We start from the raw sequence: 18521 nt of genomic DNA, 5'->3' as shown, positions 1-18521 counted from the left end.
GGAGAAGTAAACAAATTATGGTACTTAGGTTAGAAAAGGCATGGAGTTACTCTACACAAAAGAGAAGCTCTGAAAAGGATCCAAAAGATTGACAATTAAACCAAAAATTGGAGTTTATCAATTAGCAGTGATTAAAGAGGATGGGTTCCTGTCTTTTGAAATGTAAAGAATGAAGAATGATCAAACACAGCCTTTAAATTTCTGAACTACTTTGATTGATCAAACAGACAGAAAAGTGTTCCTTCTGGGGGAACAAAACAAGGAGGTTGCCAATGAGATAATCAATAAATAAAAACAGGAATTCAGATGAAATCTCTTAACCACGGTGGTGAGATTGTGGAGCTCGTTACTGCAACAGCCAAGGCTTTCAAACTAAACGTCATGTAATTTTGAACAGAACTATTTTAGCTCCAATTAATTTCAGAAGCACAATAGGACTTCAATTTTACTTTTGACAGTGATTTCAACTGTGGCGTCATATTATTCTCCTTGACATGCAGTAAGCTAAAAGCATAGCTTGCAGCACAAACTAAATGAACAAAGAAAAGCAATTAATATTTCAGACTGCAACAGGTTTAAATTATGAAACGTCATGCACCTAGAACATTGTGTTTTTCCATCGAAGGTAGCGCCACTTCCTGCTTTTGAAAGTAATTTTTTATCCATTGTATTTTTAAATCACTTACACTGCTCAATTACATGAAATTACCAAGACATTTTACAACAATAATTATAGATTTAAAATTAAACACTGGGAAATATAGCACAGCAAGAGATATGCAGGGGTTACAAAAAATCAAAACACTATTACAAGTTGTACAATGAATATTTCAAATCCATAAATACATATTCCTCAAAATATACAAAGTGGCAAAGCATATACATTTATAAAGCTTCATATTTGTTCAGAAACACACATTTATAACTTTACTATTTTAAATTTTCATCATTGTTGACAGAGTCAGAAACTCCAAAACCATGATTTAGACGAACAAACACCAACTAAAGCTTTCAATTAGCTGTCCAGAACAAAGTTATTTTCTGCACAAAGTTATTTTCAGCTCTTGACAACACAAGATGTTCAGAGAAGGTTTGGACAAAGTGTCACTGGACCCAAAACATTAACTCTGATTTCTCTTCACAGAGGTTGACAGACCTGCTGAGCTCTTCCAGCAACTTGTTTGTGTTTTGGATTTACAGCAACTGCAATTCTTTCGGTTTTTGCTGAAAGTTCATTGATGTTTTCCAAGTGGTTTTTTTAATAATCTATCATAGAACTCCCCCACAAATTAGAAAACAACAAATAGCATCAAAGGAAGTCATTTAAACTGCTTAGGACTGAAAACAGAATAGAGATTCCAAGCAATCCAATTTCTTTTGAAATCACCTCTAGTTTAACCATCATTGTAGGCACAATGTTCCATGTCAGTGGCACTGATAGCATTGGGGTTTTGGCACTTATTCTCCCACTGTGTCACTTGCACAAAACTTTAAAGACTATCCATCCCAGGGCATGGTACCATCATCAGATAATGGAAACATCTTTTTGCTTGTCCATCTTGCCGAGCCTCTCACAATTTAGTACAACTCTACCAAATCTCTATTAAAACCTCTTTTGGGCCAAGGACACGAACCAGAGTTTCTCCAGTTTTTCCTTGCAGCTACAATCCCTCACTCCTGGAAATATCTGGAAATAACTCTCTTCAACCTCTCCAGCATGCTTACATTCTTCAGCAATTATGCAACCAGAGTTGGACACAAAAATCTAACTGTAGCCTAATCGAAAGGTTGAGCATAACTTTGCTGATTTTGTACTCCACCCTTTAATTTATGAAGACCACAATCCCATATTTATTATCAGAACTAAATTTATAATGCAAGAGTTCTGTATGGAGGCAGGGAAAGTTAACATTAAAAAGCTTCAGCATTCTCAAAAATGAATTTTAGTTACTTTGACCAAAGTTCAAAATTTAAGATGACGATCATAAAAAGGTGCATTTGTAATGCTTGTTGCCAAAAGGATTTGCTATTTTAAACAAAACAGGCTATATTCATTCTGACATTTCAGGACACATCAGGAGGCCACACATGAGTGAGCCATTAAAATCAAAAACCCCAGGATTTGCAGAACTTGCATTTATCAGGATTCTTTCATGTGAACAGAGACAGTAAAGTTCAAAAATGTCACTTCAGAGCGCTCACCTGCCTTTGATGTTCCAGGTCAGCTTTGTTACCCACTAGGATCATAGGGAATTCATCACGATCTTTTACTCGAAGGATCTGTCTTTGGAACTTGTAAATTTCTTCAAAGCTGTAAATGAAAAGAAGATTGCATAACTTGTACAGTGCCCCCTAATCAAAGTCTCAATTCACTGAACTGAATAGTGAAACACTGCACATAAGTTGAAGAATTATGTTTCGCTTCACAACCATTATTTGGGTTCAAGTAAAATCCAATTAAAAATGTAACAAATCAAGTAAAGATGAATAGTTATGAATGCTCATCAGTTACCAAGCATTTATTTTAAAAAATTACACACTTCACATTTGATCCATATAAATGAGCAAATGTAGTTATCACATCCAATGCAATATCGATGTACAACAAATTAATTATAACATTTCACTCAAATCCTCTTGGAAATCACCGAGCACCATTTAAATAGAGTAATACATCCCAATTTTAATTTGAACCCCAACTCCTCAAACTCTCTCAGCAGCACCTAGTTTCTGTCTACCCAAGTTGTTCGTTCTTTGGTCAAACATGACAACTTGATTCTCCTCCTCTGCTTCCCAATTTGTTTACAATGAGATGATATCTTTAACCAACACATTAAGCAGGCAACATGATCTTCAGACCCATTCTTATATTAACCTGAAAGGTTAGTTAACAGCTCAAAAAGTCAATTATTCGCTAAATAACCACAAAAAGCAAACGCACTGTCACTTACGAACAGTGAAAACGAGACTTTCCACTCCACAGTAAACACAGCATTGCAAACTTTCTCCTTGGTCTTGTTTTTAAGCATACCTTCCTCTATCAGTGACAGAGAAGACGAGCAGAAAACCTTCCCCTGTTCTCATATATTGCTCACGCATGGCTCCAAACTCCTCTTGTCCTGCTGTATCTAAAACTAGATGGCAAAATAAAAATTCCACATTATGAATGATTCAACAAAGCAGGTTACAGGAAATATCGACTAAGTAACAGAGTTGCATTGCACAAAAAAAAGATTAACTACTGCATTTTCGCGAAAAGAATTAGTTAACGGTACTTACATCAGACATCATGTCAGATGCCAGAATGCAAATGTCAATTTGCAAAACCATAAGCATTCAGACTTTAAGTGCCATGCAAAAGAGCAGAAATGTGTTGGGGAAATGGCAGATTTTTAAAATATAATTGCACAACCATCTTCACAGGCAAATTTCACATTTTTTTTTCAAAAAGTAGTCCTGCAGTTTGAACTAATCAAATGTTGGCAAACCAGATCCTTTTGGAGTTCTAAGATCAACAGAAATTGGACCAACATTTAGCTTGATATACTAAATAACTTCCTTTTGCTTTTTAAGTCATCAACTATTTATTATTAAAATAAATGCAGGCAAAATTAATTGAAAGTCAAAATGTTCTTTTATTTTGGCCATTAATTGAAACCAACAGCACACGAGTTAATTAAATTCTTATCACAAGATTGGCATTATTGTTGCTGTTTGTGGTTTATATAAATGACTTAGACTTGAAGGTTAAACAGTAAGTTCATACGTAATACAGTTTACCATCACAGCAACGTTTGGGAAGAGGCTGGTCAGTGGCAAATGGAATTCAATCCTGATAAATTAGGTGATGCACGGAGGCAGAACAAACAAGGCAAAGAAATACATGATCAACAGGACGACTCTGGAAAGCACCAAGGGTCAGAGAGGCACTTGCGTGCATGTACACTGGTCAATTAAAAGGTATTGAGATAGGTGGATAAAGTGGTCAAGGTGGTATATGGGATACCTGCCTTTATTAGTTGAGGCATAAAGTTTGAAACTAAGGAGGTTATGCTGGGAATAGCATAAAACATTATTTAGGTTGCTGTTAAGAGTTCTGGAATTCATATTATAGGAAGGTTTGATAGCACTGGAGATCTAGCAGCACGTTACTTGGGCTGCTTGAGTGACAAAGAGAGATTGGACAGGTTGGGCTTGTTTTTCTTAGAGCAGAGGAAATTGAGAGGGAATATGATTGACGTATATAAAATTTATGAAGGTCATAAGACAATAGATAGGAACAAGCTTTTCTGTTTGAGGAAGGGGGCAGAGATTTAAGCTAAAGGGTTGAAGGTTTAGTGGAGATGTGAGAAAAAATGTTTTCATGTAGGAATCTGGAATTCTCTGCCTGTAAGGGAGAGAGAGACAAGAACCCTCATAACATTTAAGAAATGTTTAAATGTACACTGCAATTCCAAGTCACACAAGGCTACGAGTAAAGTACCGAAGAATGGGCTCACAATAGTTAGGTGGCTGTTTTGGACCAACACGGACATCATAGACCAAAGGGTCTTTTTTCCAGTGCTGTAGACCTCTTATGACTATGATCATCAAGTTTGCCTTTAATGCAGATCATAAATCAATACTATTTTATTGAAATGTAATTAGTCTCAATTATTTCATACCAGCATAATTATGAAAATTCTAATATGAATAAGCAGATTGCATCTCTGAACAATATAAAACTAGCCATGTGTTACAGTTAGTAAAACTTCATAGTTGGCACTGAAGTTGGAGTCAAGTCTATTTTTCATTCAAAACCAGATTCTCTAATCTAAAAAGGGCCAAAACTACATAGTGCAGTGCCTGGATTTTCGAATGGCCAGACAATTCATTCCAGTATAGATGGAAGTTGCACAGGGACCCTGTGGGATTGCCAATCTAGCAGACTCAGGGAAAATTGAAGATTCCACTGGGCAATTACCCTATGCCCGAAACCCTCCAAAAGTCTCAATTTAAATTAGAGAATTCAGTGAGTTCTGACGAAATAGAATAAATAGTTTGTTCGGAAAGGTTGCACTTAAATACATGGTCCAACTCCTGACAACTATTCAAATTGCCCAATTACACCCCTACTCAGGACTATTTACACCTGCCCAGCCCTGACCTGACCAAACCCTCTTCATCCACCCCCCCAACTCCCTCCACACTCTCCCATCACTAGTCCACCCCAAACCCAACATCCCCCTGAACCTGCCCCTACCCTAAATACTGCATGATGCACCAAGCTCCCTTGAAACTTTGCAATCCCCCACATGCCCACTTTTTTTTTTTAACATGTCATGTGCCAGCAGCAAGCAAAGTGATTGCCTGCAATTCTGGACCTTGAAATTCAAGAATATGACAACTGATCGCTTCAGGGCATAGGTTGTTTTCCTGAACAGTCTGGCACTATGAAAAATCTGTCAGAATGTAACTCTACTCCACATTTCTTAAGGGCCACAATCAGAGATTCTTCTCAGAAACACGGAGCTCTCTCCTTTTGTATACCAAAGGGACAGGAATAACCGCTTGGAAAATCCAGCCTATGGTTTCCAAATAATTATTCAAGCATGGTTTAAATTCAGGGATCACCCCAATCTTGTACAAGGATACCCATGTCATAGTCTGCCCAAAAAACATGAAAGCACACGGTCAAACGAATTTCAGATTACTTACTGTCCAATCTTGCTGCTCTGTCATCAATAACACATTGCTTGGTATAGGAATCTTCAATTGTTGGGTCATAATCTGTTACAAAGTAAGACTGTAAAACAGTAATAAGATGAGAAAATTGTTTCCTTCAAAAGTCCATTGACCCCCCCCCAAACCCATTTTAGTACAATTTTATGTTCACTTGTAGAGAATTGTACGTACTGATAATCCGAGGCAGCTATTAAGCTAAATGCATTGCAGATTGATACAGCACGGAAGTATACTACCTTTCCAAGAGCTGCAATTCTCTCATTTCCACTCGCATTCTTTTGTCAATTCCCCAAAATCCCTTCTACTTAGCACGTAATTGTTTTCCAACAGTAATCAAAAATTCAAGCGCTCACCTTAACCAAATCCCCATTAAACAGACCAACTCCATGTATATCAAATTTCTCTCAATCTGCTTTTCCTATCAATGGATATTTTAAAATCAAATATCTTCATGTCAAAACTACTCGGAACACTTGATTTATATTAATTCTTAAACACTGTTGAAAAAATCAAGTTGCTAGAGCCCTTTTTGGGCCAAATTCCAAACAATAAACCATAATTTATGGATAGGAAATGAAATCTTCTTGGCTTTCCCTACCTCAAAAAGAGACTTCTCATTTCTATGCTGCAGCGCCTTTTGTGACCATAGGGTGTCCCAAGGTACTTTACAACCAAAGCATGTTTGAAATATTCATTTCGATCAGAATGTAGGAAATGCAGCAGGCAGTTATATCCATAAACTCCCACAAAGTCAAGTAATTGGTTTTTGTGAAATTGTCCAGAACATTGGGGATAACCTCCCTGCTTTTTGAAATAGAGTTATGAGATCTCTTACTACCACCAGAGGTGGTAGACAGGGCTTCCATTTACATGTTCATCTGAAAGATGAGGCTCCCAACAGTGCAACACTCCTTTCATTACTTCACTGGAGTTTCAGTTTTAATTTATTGTGGTTTATTCCACTTCAAGGATTACATACAAAAAAGTCAAGGCTCCGACTTTGTACTCCCAGTACCTGAGTGGATGCTGCACCATCAAACCTGCCATCTTTCAGATGGAGTATTAAACAGAGATTTGCTCTCTCCAGTGATGACCCAAGTTTTTTTCCAATAAAAAAGGGTTATTCTTGAGTGTCCTGGTCAATATTTATCCTTCATTTCAACATAAACATATTATCTGGACATTACCATGTTGCTGTCATTGGAGCTGCAGTGTGCCAACTATTTACCACATTTTTTATTTTACAACAGTGACTTCACTTCAAAATTATTTAAGTAGTCGTGAAATTCTTTGAAATGTTCAATGTTGTCATAAGCACCATATAAATGCAAATCTTTCTCCAAGTGCAGATCACAACTGTCCACATCAAATTCTGTTTGTTACCTGACGAGTCCGAAAAGTCACAAAACTCCTTTCAGATTATTAAGCTTCTCACTTTGTATCTTTAAGGAAGCTCCAATATCATATTCCTTAGGCACAAGCCGAAGTTGTATCTTGGACCCTTAACTCAAAAATAGAGGCATCACTCACATTTATGGGACACCAGCACCAACCTTTCCTCAACATGAGCAAAAAACATGACTCTTCAACGATCAGCCATCAGCTCTCAATGTTTTTTTTTCTTACGCCATACATTGTTTTACCATTTAGTCACATTCTAACTTAGAATGTAATTTAAATTCAGGCTTCACAAACTTGCGGCAGTTTAGATACAGTATGAACAAATAAAAAGTAAATTGGCTTTTAAGTGATAGAAGCTCCAAGTCGGCAAAGCACATATTAAAATATTATCAATCTCATTATAAGGTCAGCACCTTCCAAACATGCAACCTCTACCATCGAGAAGGACAAGGACAACAGATATTTGGAAACAGCACCACCTGCAAGTTCCTCCCCAAGGAGCACCCTTTCCTAACTGGGAGATATATTGCTATTCCTCCAGTGTCACTTGGTTAAAATTCTGGAACTTACTGCATAATGGCACAGTGGTAAAAAGCAGCAGCTCACCATCATCTTCAAGGGCAATTAGGGATGGTCAACAAATGCTGCCCTTGCCAGGAGCACCTACATTCCATATATGAAATTGAAAAAGGCAAGTGAATTACACCATATAATTAATTTAGAATACAACAGAGGGCGAAGATTCTTCCCCCTCTCTCCGCACTGGCTGTGGACCTTCGCCTGATAGAGCCCATTTTATCATAGCTACATAATAACTGGAATGTCTATTGACTACTTAATTATACACAGTCAATAGCAATTCTATGCAAAGAAAATGTAATAAGCCAACCTACACTTCCAAGAAAACGTATTTAAACTAAATCACCAATAACTTAGAAAAACATTTCTGGTTATAGCTCATTTATGAAGATGAATTATGAGCCAATGAAACTTCTTGGGTTTTCATTCAATATCAGAGATATCCAAACCTCTGTTCACTCAGACAGGTGAGCTATCAACTGAACTACAGTTATCATGTGCTGGGAAATGCCACGCTCCCCCAACAACCAGTGTGCAGCCTATACACATTCTCACAGTCTATTATCCTTTGACAAATCTGGAATGAATACTTTGGAGAACTAAACAGTACAGCGCCTATATACTGGTACTATTGAGATCTGGACTCAAATTAGGGGTAAACAATGGCATTGTGGTATTATCGCTAGGCTACTAATCCATAAAACCAGATAGTGTTCTGAAGACCTGGGTTCAAATCCCACGAGAACAGATCGTGAGATATGAATTCAGTAATAATCTAGAAATAACAGTTCAATAATGTAATCATTGCCGTTGTCAAAGAAAAACCCACCAAAGTTAGCAAAGGAAACAGCTACCCTTATACGAGGGAGGGTGGATGCGCTTTGGAGGGTCAGTGTGGACTTGAAGGGCTGAATGGCCTGGTTCCACACTGTAGGAATTCTAGGATTCTACACTACACATGACTCCAGACCTACAGCAATACAGTTGGCTCTTAACTTGATTGTGGGCAATAAATCTAGTCAGTCATTGATCCACACATCCCATGAATGAATAGAAAAAAATCAGCCCAAACCGAAATGATCATACTTGCCTCACCATAAGTGCCTATAAACAAACACTAAAAACAGTCTTAATCCACTCTAGTTTCAACGGGGGTGGATATTGGTCTGTGTACAAAGCATTCCTAGTTTGAACTGAAGTGAAGGAATGATAGCATTTTTGATAGTGAGAAAATGAATGTTATGCTGGTGCATGGTGTCTGCACATTTTTGGCAATGCAGAGGCAGCTTTAAATACAGACATTTGTTGAGTCATACCAGAATTGTTGATATTGCTTGTTGCAAATACCGGTTCCTTAAGCTGTTAAGAGTCCCATTCTCCAGCAATATCTTTCTTAGAGCAAGCACAAGACATGTACTTCAAACAACTCTACACTTGCAATATAATGAAAGCAATGTTGTGCTTTATTACCCACATTTAAGACATTAAGGTAATTCCTAATGTTTGCTGAAATACTTTCAAAATTAATGATACATTGACCTTATTTTCTCAGTAGTAGCAAATCTATTAATTTCTTAAATTCAGAAATATTGGACATGCCAAGCAAAAAGGAGGTTCTTTGACTTGTTAACATCAATAACTAATATCATGTGTACCACCTCAAGTGCAGACGGTACACATGATATTAAACTAGTTTTAAACTTAGTTAGTGAAGCCTCAGTAGTGTCCCCACCCCAGATCAAGAGACTCTGATTCAAATCCTATCTACTCCAGACGTGTAATAACATCTCTGAACAGCTTGATGAGAAAATAGGTTAATGAATAATACTCAGCAAGTTGATCACATCAAGTGATATACCCTAATTGACACAGTAATCAAATAGTGGAAATTACTTAGAACAATGGGGAAGCAAGGAGACAGATGATCCAACAATCCACACTGTAGAAGGAATCCCAAATGAGCTAATGATATAGACACCAAAATTGGCGTAATCTGTTATTCTGGACAAAGAATGAAGAGTCACATCAACTACCTTGACCTTCTATTCCTTTGAAGTGTCAACCCTGAAACAACAGGACAAATTAGTCATTAAACTATACAGAGGCACAACCATTGTGTGTGTCAAACAGAAGCAACTAACTCATCTCAATGGTTTATAAGGCCAGAAGATATAGTCGTTCTGGACCATTTGGCTCTACAAGTCTGCTCCACCATTCAATCATGGTTGATAGCTTTCTCAACTTCAATCTCCTTCCTTCTCCCCATAACCCTCGGTTGCCCTACTAATCAAGCAGCTATCACTGTCTTAAATACAGTCAATAACTTTACTACAGAAAGCTGTGGAAACAATGAGATCCACAGATGCACCACCTCTGAAGGATTGTCCTTTCACTCAGAGGCTGTAACCTCAGATCCTAGTCTCTCCTACCAGTAGAAACGTTCTCAACATCCACTCTATGACAGGAGATAGATACAGCTATCCAGAAAGTGATAGCGCAGTCTGCTCATTTTCAGATTTAAAACAAGAGGGAAATTTACAGCTCGGGTGGTAGCATAACACTCCGTGTTATGTTGAAGGAGTGAGGGAGCCTTAGAAATAGGCACATCTTAAATTGATGAAGGGATTTCACTTCATCTGTGTGACTAATAAGGTTTATTTTTAGTTAAAAATGTACATAAACTTAGTGATGAAAAGCTTCAATTTTCAAATACTGTTGGGACATTGTTAAGAAATCTTTAATTTAGAAAGGGGTGTGTGACACAGTAGCAGAGTCCCTACCACAGGCAGGAAGCTCAGAGGTCAAGTTCCACCGCAGGTTGTGATAGTCACACAAGGGTCTCAAAACACATCTAAATTGTTATTGATAATAATTATTATTTTTTTTAAGTAGACATGCCACAATGTAGTTTTAAGAAAAAACAGGAGCGAATGGAGATGGTAGTTGAGACACATTTGAGATCACTGAGTCCAGCACTGGCAATGCACTGAAGACAAGGATGCAACACTGATTGGTGAAAGAATGGCCAGAAGGTTGTAAAAGGTTAATGGTAATATGTAAATAGGATTGTCTACGTTCGTGATGGAAAATCACAGGATGACCAGAACTGCTGGAAGATCCCATCTGCCAGCACCTGGCCCATATCCCTCCAAACCCTTCCTATTCATATACCCATCCAAATGCCTTTTAAATGTTGCAATTGTACCAGCCTCCACCACTTCCTCTGGCAGCTCGTTCCATGCACGTACCACCAACTGCATGAAAAAGTTGCCCCTTAGGTCTCTTTTATATCTTTCCTCTCTTACTCTCAACCTATGCCCTCTGGTTCTCGACTCCCCGACCCCAGAGAAAAGACTTTGTCTATTTATCCTGTCCATCGTTCTCAATTTTGTAAACCTCTATAAGGTCACCCCTCAACTCCGACACTCCAGGGAAAATAGCCCCAGCCTGTTCAGCCTCTCCCCATAGCTCAAATCCTCCAACCCTGGCAACATCCTTGTAAATCTTTTCTGAACCCTTTCATGTTTCACAACATCTTTCCAATAGAAAGGAGACCAGAATTGCACGCAATACTCCAACAGTGGCCTTACCAATGTCCTGTACAGCCGCAACATGACCTCCCAACTCCTGTACTCAATTCTCTGACCAATAAAGTTAAAAATCACACAACACCAGGTTATAGTCCAACAGGTTTAATTGGAAGCATACTAGCTGTCAGTGATAGTTTCACTTCTTTCACGTGTAAATCACAAAACCTTTTTTTCTTCAGAAGTTGCATACTCGGGTTAGCTGTTAACAATGGTGATAGCTAGACAATATGTTGAAAGTGTTGGCCCCCTGTGTTCTCTAAAGATCATGGCATAGACAGAGAGAACACAGGGGGCCAACACCTTCAACATATTGTCTAGCTATCACCATTGTTAACAGCTAACCCAAGAATGCAACTTTTTAAAATAAGGTTTTGTGATTTACACATGAAAGAAGTGAAACTATCAGATTCTTACAGATGAAAGGCTTAACAGACAATCAATTTTTCCATGTATAATTTCAGTTACATCACACTGTAAATTTTTGCTATAAATTCTGTGTTACGATCGAGCCCTCCACTATCACCTGATGAAGGAGCATCACTCTGAAAGCTAGTGTACTTCCAATTAAACCTGTTGGACTATAACCTGGTGTATGATTTTTAACTTTGTACACCCCAGTCCAACACCGACATCTCCAAATCCTGACAAATAAAGGAAAGCATACCAAACGCCTTCTTCACTATCCTATCTACCTGCAACTCCACTTTCAAGGAGTTATGAACCTGCACTCCAAGGTCTCTTCATTCAGCAACACTCCCTCGGACCTTACCATTAAGTCCTGCAAAGATCTGCGTTCCCAAAATACAGCACCTCGCATTTATCTGAATTAAACTCCATCTGCCACTTCTCAGCCCATTGGCCCATCTGGTCCAGATCCTGTTGTAATCTGTGGTAACCCTCTTCGCTGTCCACTACATCTCCAACTTTGGTGTCACATACAAACTTACTAACTGTACCTCTTATGCTCGCATCCAAATCAATTATGTAAATGACGAGAAGTAGAGGATCCAGCACCGATCCTTGTGGCACTCCACTGGTCACAGGCCTCCAGTCTGAAAAACAACCCTCCACCACCACCCTCTGTCTTCTGCCTTCGAGCCAGTTGTGTGTCCAAATGTATTCCATGAGATCTAACCTTGCTAATCAGTGTCCCATGGGGAACCTTGTCAAATGCCTTACTGAAGTCCATATAGATCACATGTGGATCAATCGTCTTTGTTACTTCTTCAAAAAACTCAAGCAAGTTTGAGAGACGTGATGGAGGGCAGGGCAGTCCAAAACTAGAGGGTATAGGTTTAGGGTGAGGGGGGAATAATTTAAAACTGACCTAAGGGACAACCTTTTCATGCAGAGGGTGGTGCTGTTACAGGAAGTGGTGGAAGCTGGTACAATTAGAGCATTTAAAAGGCATCTGGATGTGTATATGAATAGGAAGGGTTTAGAGGGATATGGGTGAAATGCTGGCAAATGGGAGTAGGATATCCAGTCAGCATGGATGAGTTGGACCAAAGGATCGGTTTCCATGCCCTACAGCTCTATGGCTCTATATAGAAGATGTGCATCCTGCAGTACAACATTTTAACAGTAATCTTTATGGACAACAAGCACTCCTGCAACCTGGATCAACTACAAACCAAACCAAACTGGATACCAATCAGAGAACATAACAGGGCCTCTGGTCATAAGCTGAAAGTTAAAGTAAAACTATTGCAGGGAAGGTAGGGATGCTTTACATATTGCACAAAATCTTTTAACACTGGATAAAAAGTTTGTGGATTTCGGGTGCTAAAACTCAATGTTGTAAAAGCTATGTGCAAAAAAAGGTATGAAAATAACTCCATCTTAAACTTGCCCAGAATAATTATTTCTGATAGGACACTCGCTGGGGGAGAGCGTGCTAGAAGTGGTGCACTTGGTCGGAAGCCAAGATGTGCATAAACATTGCCAGTTAACAGACTGTCATAACAATACAATATGACTTTTAAAATGCCTCAAATTGAGGAATGCCATAAATATCCAGTATTAGTGATTCAGTCTGCTAAAACCAAGCATGTGACAATCTGTATGATACACAGCCATTTGGAAAGCTTATAGTCTTTCGTGGAAACAACTTTCTATAAGACTGTGCACAAGGGAGCTTCTGCAGTTTTGTGAATGAGTAATTTGTGGGTGGAAAAGAGATCCACTGGAGTTGAAATCTTAAAACTGTAAAAGACATGTACATATGCTGGACTGAAGTTGGCCAAGCTAAAATCTCAAGAGATGTTGAGCCCAAAGACCAGAACGTAGGAATCAAGGAACGGCCCACAAGTCTCAGGATTAATGGGAAAGACAGACCAGCATGCATTGAACCTTTGCAACTTATCATACCTCAAATAAGTGAAACATCAAATGACTTATCTTGATTTTTGCCAATCATGGTTACTTCAGGACAAGAACGTTCTCACTTCAGAATTGATATCAAAGTCCAAATCTTTATATTAGTGCTCTAACCAAAGCAGGAGGTGGTAACATTCAGCTAGACCCAAACAATGGATAGCATTAATGCTTGCACTACCCTGTAAATCATGACTTAAATGCTAACTTTTAAATGATCTATTGCTTATTGACAACAAAATAGCCACCATAAATTATACTGTCAGTTTCAAATCATTTGACTCATCTTCAATAAATTAGAATACCATATAATTGACAACCCTGTCAGAAGACTGATGAACAGTAGTTTGCTGCTCACAATTAATATTAGAGTCGCCCTACTTGGCCAGCAAGTCACTTGGAAAAGAATGCTCTTCAGGGACCAGATGCAATTTGTGTGTCACAAACTTGTGTCTCAAGGTGATCCATGCTACCAAGAAATGGAAATCTGTTGATGCCAACAGACATCCATAAGTCACAATTTAGTAGCTATCATAAGCCAAGACAAATGTTATTTAACATCAGACTTGCGGAACATTTCAGGCAGCCCACCATAAAATTATAACTCCACAATGGAAGTTCTCACATGACTGAATGATCACTGTTGGAAATGTGTTGCTGGAAAAGCGCAGCAGGTCAGGCAGCATCTAGGGAACAGGAGAATCGACGTTTTGGGTATTAGCCCCTCTTCAGGAATGAGGAAAGTTGGTCCAGCAGGGTAAGATAAAAGATAGGGAGGAGGGACTTGGGGGAGGGGTGTCGGAAATGTGATAGGTGGAAAGAGGTCAAGGTGAGGGTGATAGGTCAGACTGGGGTGGGGGCGGAGAGGTCGGGAAGAAGATTGCAGGTTAGGAAGGCGGTGCTGAATTTGATGGATTTGACTGAGACAGGCTGGGGGGAGGGGAAATGAGGAAACTGGTGAAATCCGAGTTCATCCCTTGTGGTTGTAGGGTTCCTAGCCGGAAGATGAGGCGTTCTTCCTCCAACCGTCGTTTCGCTGTGGTCTGACGATGGAGGAGTCCAAAGACCTGCATATCCTTGGTGGAGTGGGAGGGGGAATTGAAATGTTGAGCTACAGGGTGGTTGGGTTGGTTGGTCTGGGTGTCCCAGAGGTGTTCTCTGAAACGCTCCGCAAGTAGGCGGCCTGTCTCCCCAATATAGAGGAGGCCACATCGGGTGCAAAGGATGCAATAGATGATGTGTGTGGAGATACAGGTGAATCTGTGGCGGATATGGAAGTTTCCTTTGGGGCCTTGGAGGGAGGTGAGGGGGGAGGTGAGGGCGCAAGTCTTGCACCTCCTGCGGTTGCAGGGGAAGGTGCCGGGAGTGGAGGTTGGGTTGGTGGGGGGTGTGGATCTGACGAGGGAGTCACGGAGGGAGTGGTCTTTACGGAATGCTGATAGGGGGGGGGGGGGGGAGGGAAATATATCCTTGGTGGTGGGGTCCGTTTGGAGGTGGCGGAAATGACGCGCTGTACATGGAGGTTAGTGGGGTGGAAGGTGAGGACCAGTGGGGTTCTGTCCTGGTGGCGGTTGGAGGGGCGGGGTTCAAGGGCGGAGGATCGGGAAGTGGAAGAGATGCGGTGGAGGGTAAGAAAGAAGCGGAGGGCTTTGAGTCCTTCGTGATGGGGGATGGAGGTGTACAGGGACTGGATGTCCATGGATGGAGGTGTACAGGGACTGGATGTCCATGGATGGAGGTGTACAGGGACTGGATGTCCATGGATGGAGGTGTACAGGGACTGGATGTCCATGGATGGAGGTGTACAGGGACTGGATGTCCATGGATGGAGGTGTACAGGGACTGGATGTCCATGGATGGAGGTGTACAGGGACTGGATGTCCATGGATGGAGGTGTACAGGGACTGGATGTCCATGGATGGAGGTGTACAGGGACTGGATGTCCATGGATGGAGGTGTACAGGGACTGGATGTCCATGGATGGAGGTGTACAGGGACTGGATGTCCATGGATGGAGGTGTACAGGGACTGGATGTCCATGGATGGAGGTGTACAGGGACTGGATGTCCATGGATGGAGGTGTACAGGGACTGGATGTCCATGGATGGAGGTGTACAGGGACTGGATGTCCATGGATGGAGGTGTACAGGGACTGGATGTCCATGGATGGAGGTGTACAGGGACTGGATGTCCATGGATGGAGGTGTACAGGGACTGGATGTCCATGGATGGAGGTGTACAGGGACTGGATGTCCATGGATGGAGGTGTACAGGGACTGGATGTCCATGGATGGAGGTGTACAGGGACTGGATGTCCATGGATGGAGGTGTACAGGGACTGGATGTCCATGGATGGAGGTGTACAGGGACATCCAGTCCCTGTACACCTCCATCCCCCATCACGAAGGACTCAAAGCCCTCCGCTTCTTTCTTTCCCGCCGTACCGACCAGTACCCTTCCACTGACACCCTCCTTCGACTGACTGAACTGGTCCTCACCCTGAACAACTTCTCTTTCCAATCCTCCCACTTCCTCCAAACGAAAGGAGTAGCCATGGGCACCCGCATGGGCCCCAGCTATGCCTGCCTCTTCGTAGGATATGTGGAACAATCCATCTTCCGCAACTACACTGGCCCCACCCCCCACCTTTTCCTCCGCTACATCGATGACTGTATCGGCGCAGCCTCGTGCTCCCACGAGGAGGTTGAACAGTTCATCAACTTCACCAACACCTTCCACCCCGACCTCAAATTCACCTGGACAGTCTCAGATTCCTCCCTCCCCTTCCTATTTCTATCTCAGGCGACCGAATCAACACGGATATCTACTACAAACCGACCGACTCCCACAGCTACCTGGACTGCACCTCCTCCCATCCTGCCCCCTGTAAAAACGCCATCCCATTCTCCCAATTCCTTCGACTCCGCCGCATCTGCTCCCAGGAGGACCAGTTCCAAAAACGCACATCCCAGATGGCCTCCTTCTTCAAGGACCGCAATTTCCCCCCCGACGTGGTCGACGATGCCCTCCACCGCATCTCTTCCACTTCCCGATCCTCCGCCCTTGAACCCCGCCCCTCCAACCGCCACCAGGACAGAACCCCACTGGTCCTCACCTACCACCCCACTAACCTCCATGTACAGCGCATCATCCACCGTCATTTCCGCCACCTCCAAACGGATCCCACCACCAAGGATATATTTCCCTCCCCTCCCCTATCAGCATTCCGTAAAGACCACTCCCTCCGTGACTCCCTCGTCAGATCCACACCCCCCCACCAACCCAACCTCCACTGCAGGAGGTGCAAGACTTGCGCCCTCACCTCCCCCCTCGGCCCCAAAGGAAACTTCCATATCCGCCACAGATTCACCTGTACCTCCACACATATCATCTATTGCATCCTTTGCACCCGATGTGGCCTCCTCTATATTGGGGAGACAGGCCGCCTACTTGCGGAGCGTTTCAGAGAACACCTCTGGGACACCCGGACCAACCAACCCAACCACCCTGTAGCTCAACATTTCAATTCCCCCTCCCACTCCACCAAGGATATGCAGGTCTTTGGACTCCTCCATCGTCAGACCACAGCGAAACGACGGTTGGAGGAAGAACGCCTCATCTTCCGGCTAGGAACCCTACAACCACAAGGGATGAACTCGGATTTCACCAGTTTCCTCATTTCCCCTCCCCCCAGCCTGTCTCAGTCAAATCCATCAAATTCAGCACCGCCTTCCTAACCTGCAATCTTCTTCCCGACCTCTCCGCCCCCACCCCAGTCTGACCTATCACCCTCACCTTGACCTCTTTCCACCTATCACATTTCCGACGCCCCTCCCCCAAGTCCCTCCTCCCTAGCTTTTATCTTAGCCTGCTGGACCAACTTTCCTCATTCCTGAAGAAGGGCTAATGCCCAAAACGTCGATTCTCCTGTTCCCTAGATGCTGCCTGACCTGCTGCGCTTTTCCAGCAACACATTTCCATCTCTGATCTCCAGCATCTGCAGACCTCACTTTCTCCTGAATGATCACTGTATTGAGGGAACATTTTCAAAAGTGTGTTGGTAGCCTCCCACCATGTACCTTGCCACTGATTTATAGTCTAATATTTGAAACAAAGTAACCTGTAAATTAGTAACACTAATCTCTCTTCTATACTTGACAGACTATTAAGATAGTTATAGTTAACTGAATAAAGAAAATGCAGGAACAAAATAAACTAAGGTTTCAGTCAATATTGTAAAAAAAGTGATTATTTAATGGGAAGCCTATTTATTTAATGAATCTGCACAAAGCATGATACATGTTACATCAAATCAGTTAACATACTCTACTTAAAAAAAATCCTTAAAATATTCAAAAGTCTTGAGAATAAAATTATTATAGTCTATTTCCAATAGATTAAATTTGCCAAAAGTAAAAGTGTTTGATCCAAATAGAAGCATGCTGGTAAAACTACGAGGTATTCCCAAAGCCTCAAAATTCCAAAATGCGTTTTATCAAAAATCTTGAATCCTATACAGCAAAGTCACATTTGCAGTATGACAGTCTTAATACGTAAAAATATATCCACACTACTGATTATTCAGATGAATCAAAAGTTTACATATGTATCACAGCTGAATCCTTCTACTCAAAACTGCTCACAATAAAGTGCCAGCTCTGGCCATTCTCACAACTCACTTAGATGTTCAATATGCTCACTACTTACCATGGTCAAAGGGAGTTTTCTAACAACTGGAATTATTCTGATTAATTTATAAAATACTTGAATATCAAAAGATTGCCTCAAAAAAAATATAAAAATCACTACTCAAAACCTAATAACAGCAATGACTAATATTTCATAACAGAG

At 41.3% G+C, this 18521-nt stretch overlaps 1 protein-coding gene across 3 annotated transcripts in view; it reads right to left on the bottom strand.

Moving 5' to 3' along the window:
• rras2 (RAS related 2) overlaps nt 1-18521 on the bottom strand; it is a 95559-nt gene that overhangs the window by 13647 nt on the left and 63391 nt on the right. For 2 of the 3 annotated variants that reach the window (XM_043705818.2, XM_043705819.2), the window contains exons 2-4: nt 5698-5785; nt 3032-3134; nt 2203-2311 (exon numbers count right to left, since the gene is read on the bottom strand). In XM_043705818.2, the coding sequence (XP_043561753.1) occupies nt 2203-2311; nt 3032-3134; nt 5698-5785 (300 nt within the window). Of the gene's footprint in view, nt 1-2202; nt 2312-3031; nt 3135-5697; nt 5786-18377; nt 18500-18521 lie in introns of those variants that run through there. The other variant, XM_043705820.2, reaches the window with a different exon arrangement.

The sequence above is a fragment of the Chiloscyllium plagiosum genome, unplaced genomic scaffold (assembly GCF_037043375.1).
Source record: "Chiloscyllium plagiosum isolate Xiang-an unplaced genomic scaffold, Cpla_swu_hap1 HiC_scaffold_18, whole genome shotgun sequence".
Taxonomy (NCBI): domain Eukaryota; kingdom Metazoa; phylum Chordata; class Chondrichthyes; order Orectolobiformes; family Hemiscylliidae; genus Chiloscyllium; species Chiloscyllium plagiosum.
This window is presented reverse-complemented; position numbering and strand designations above follow the sequence as displayed.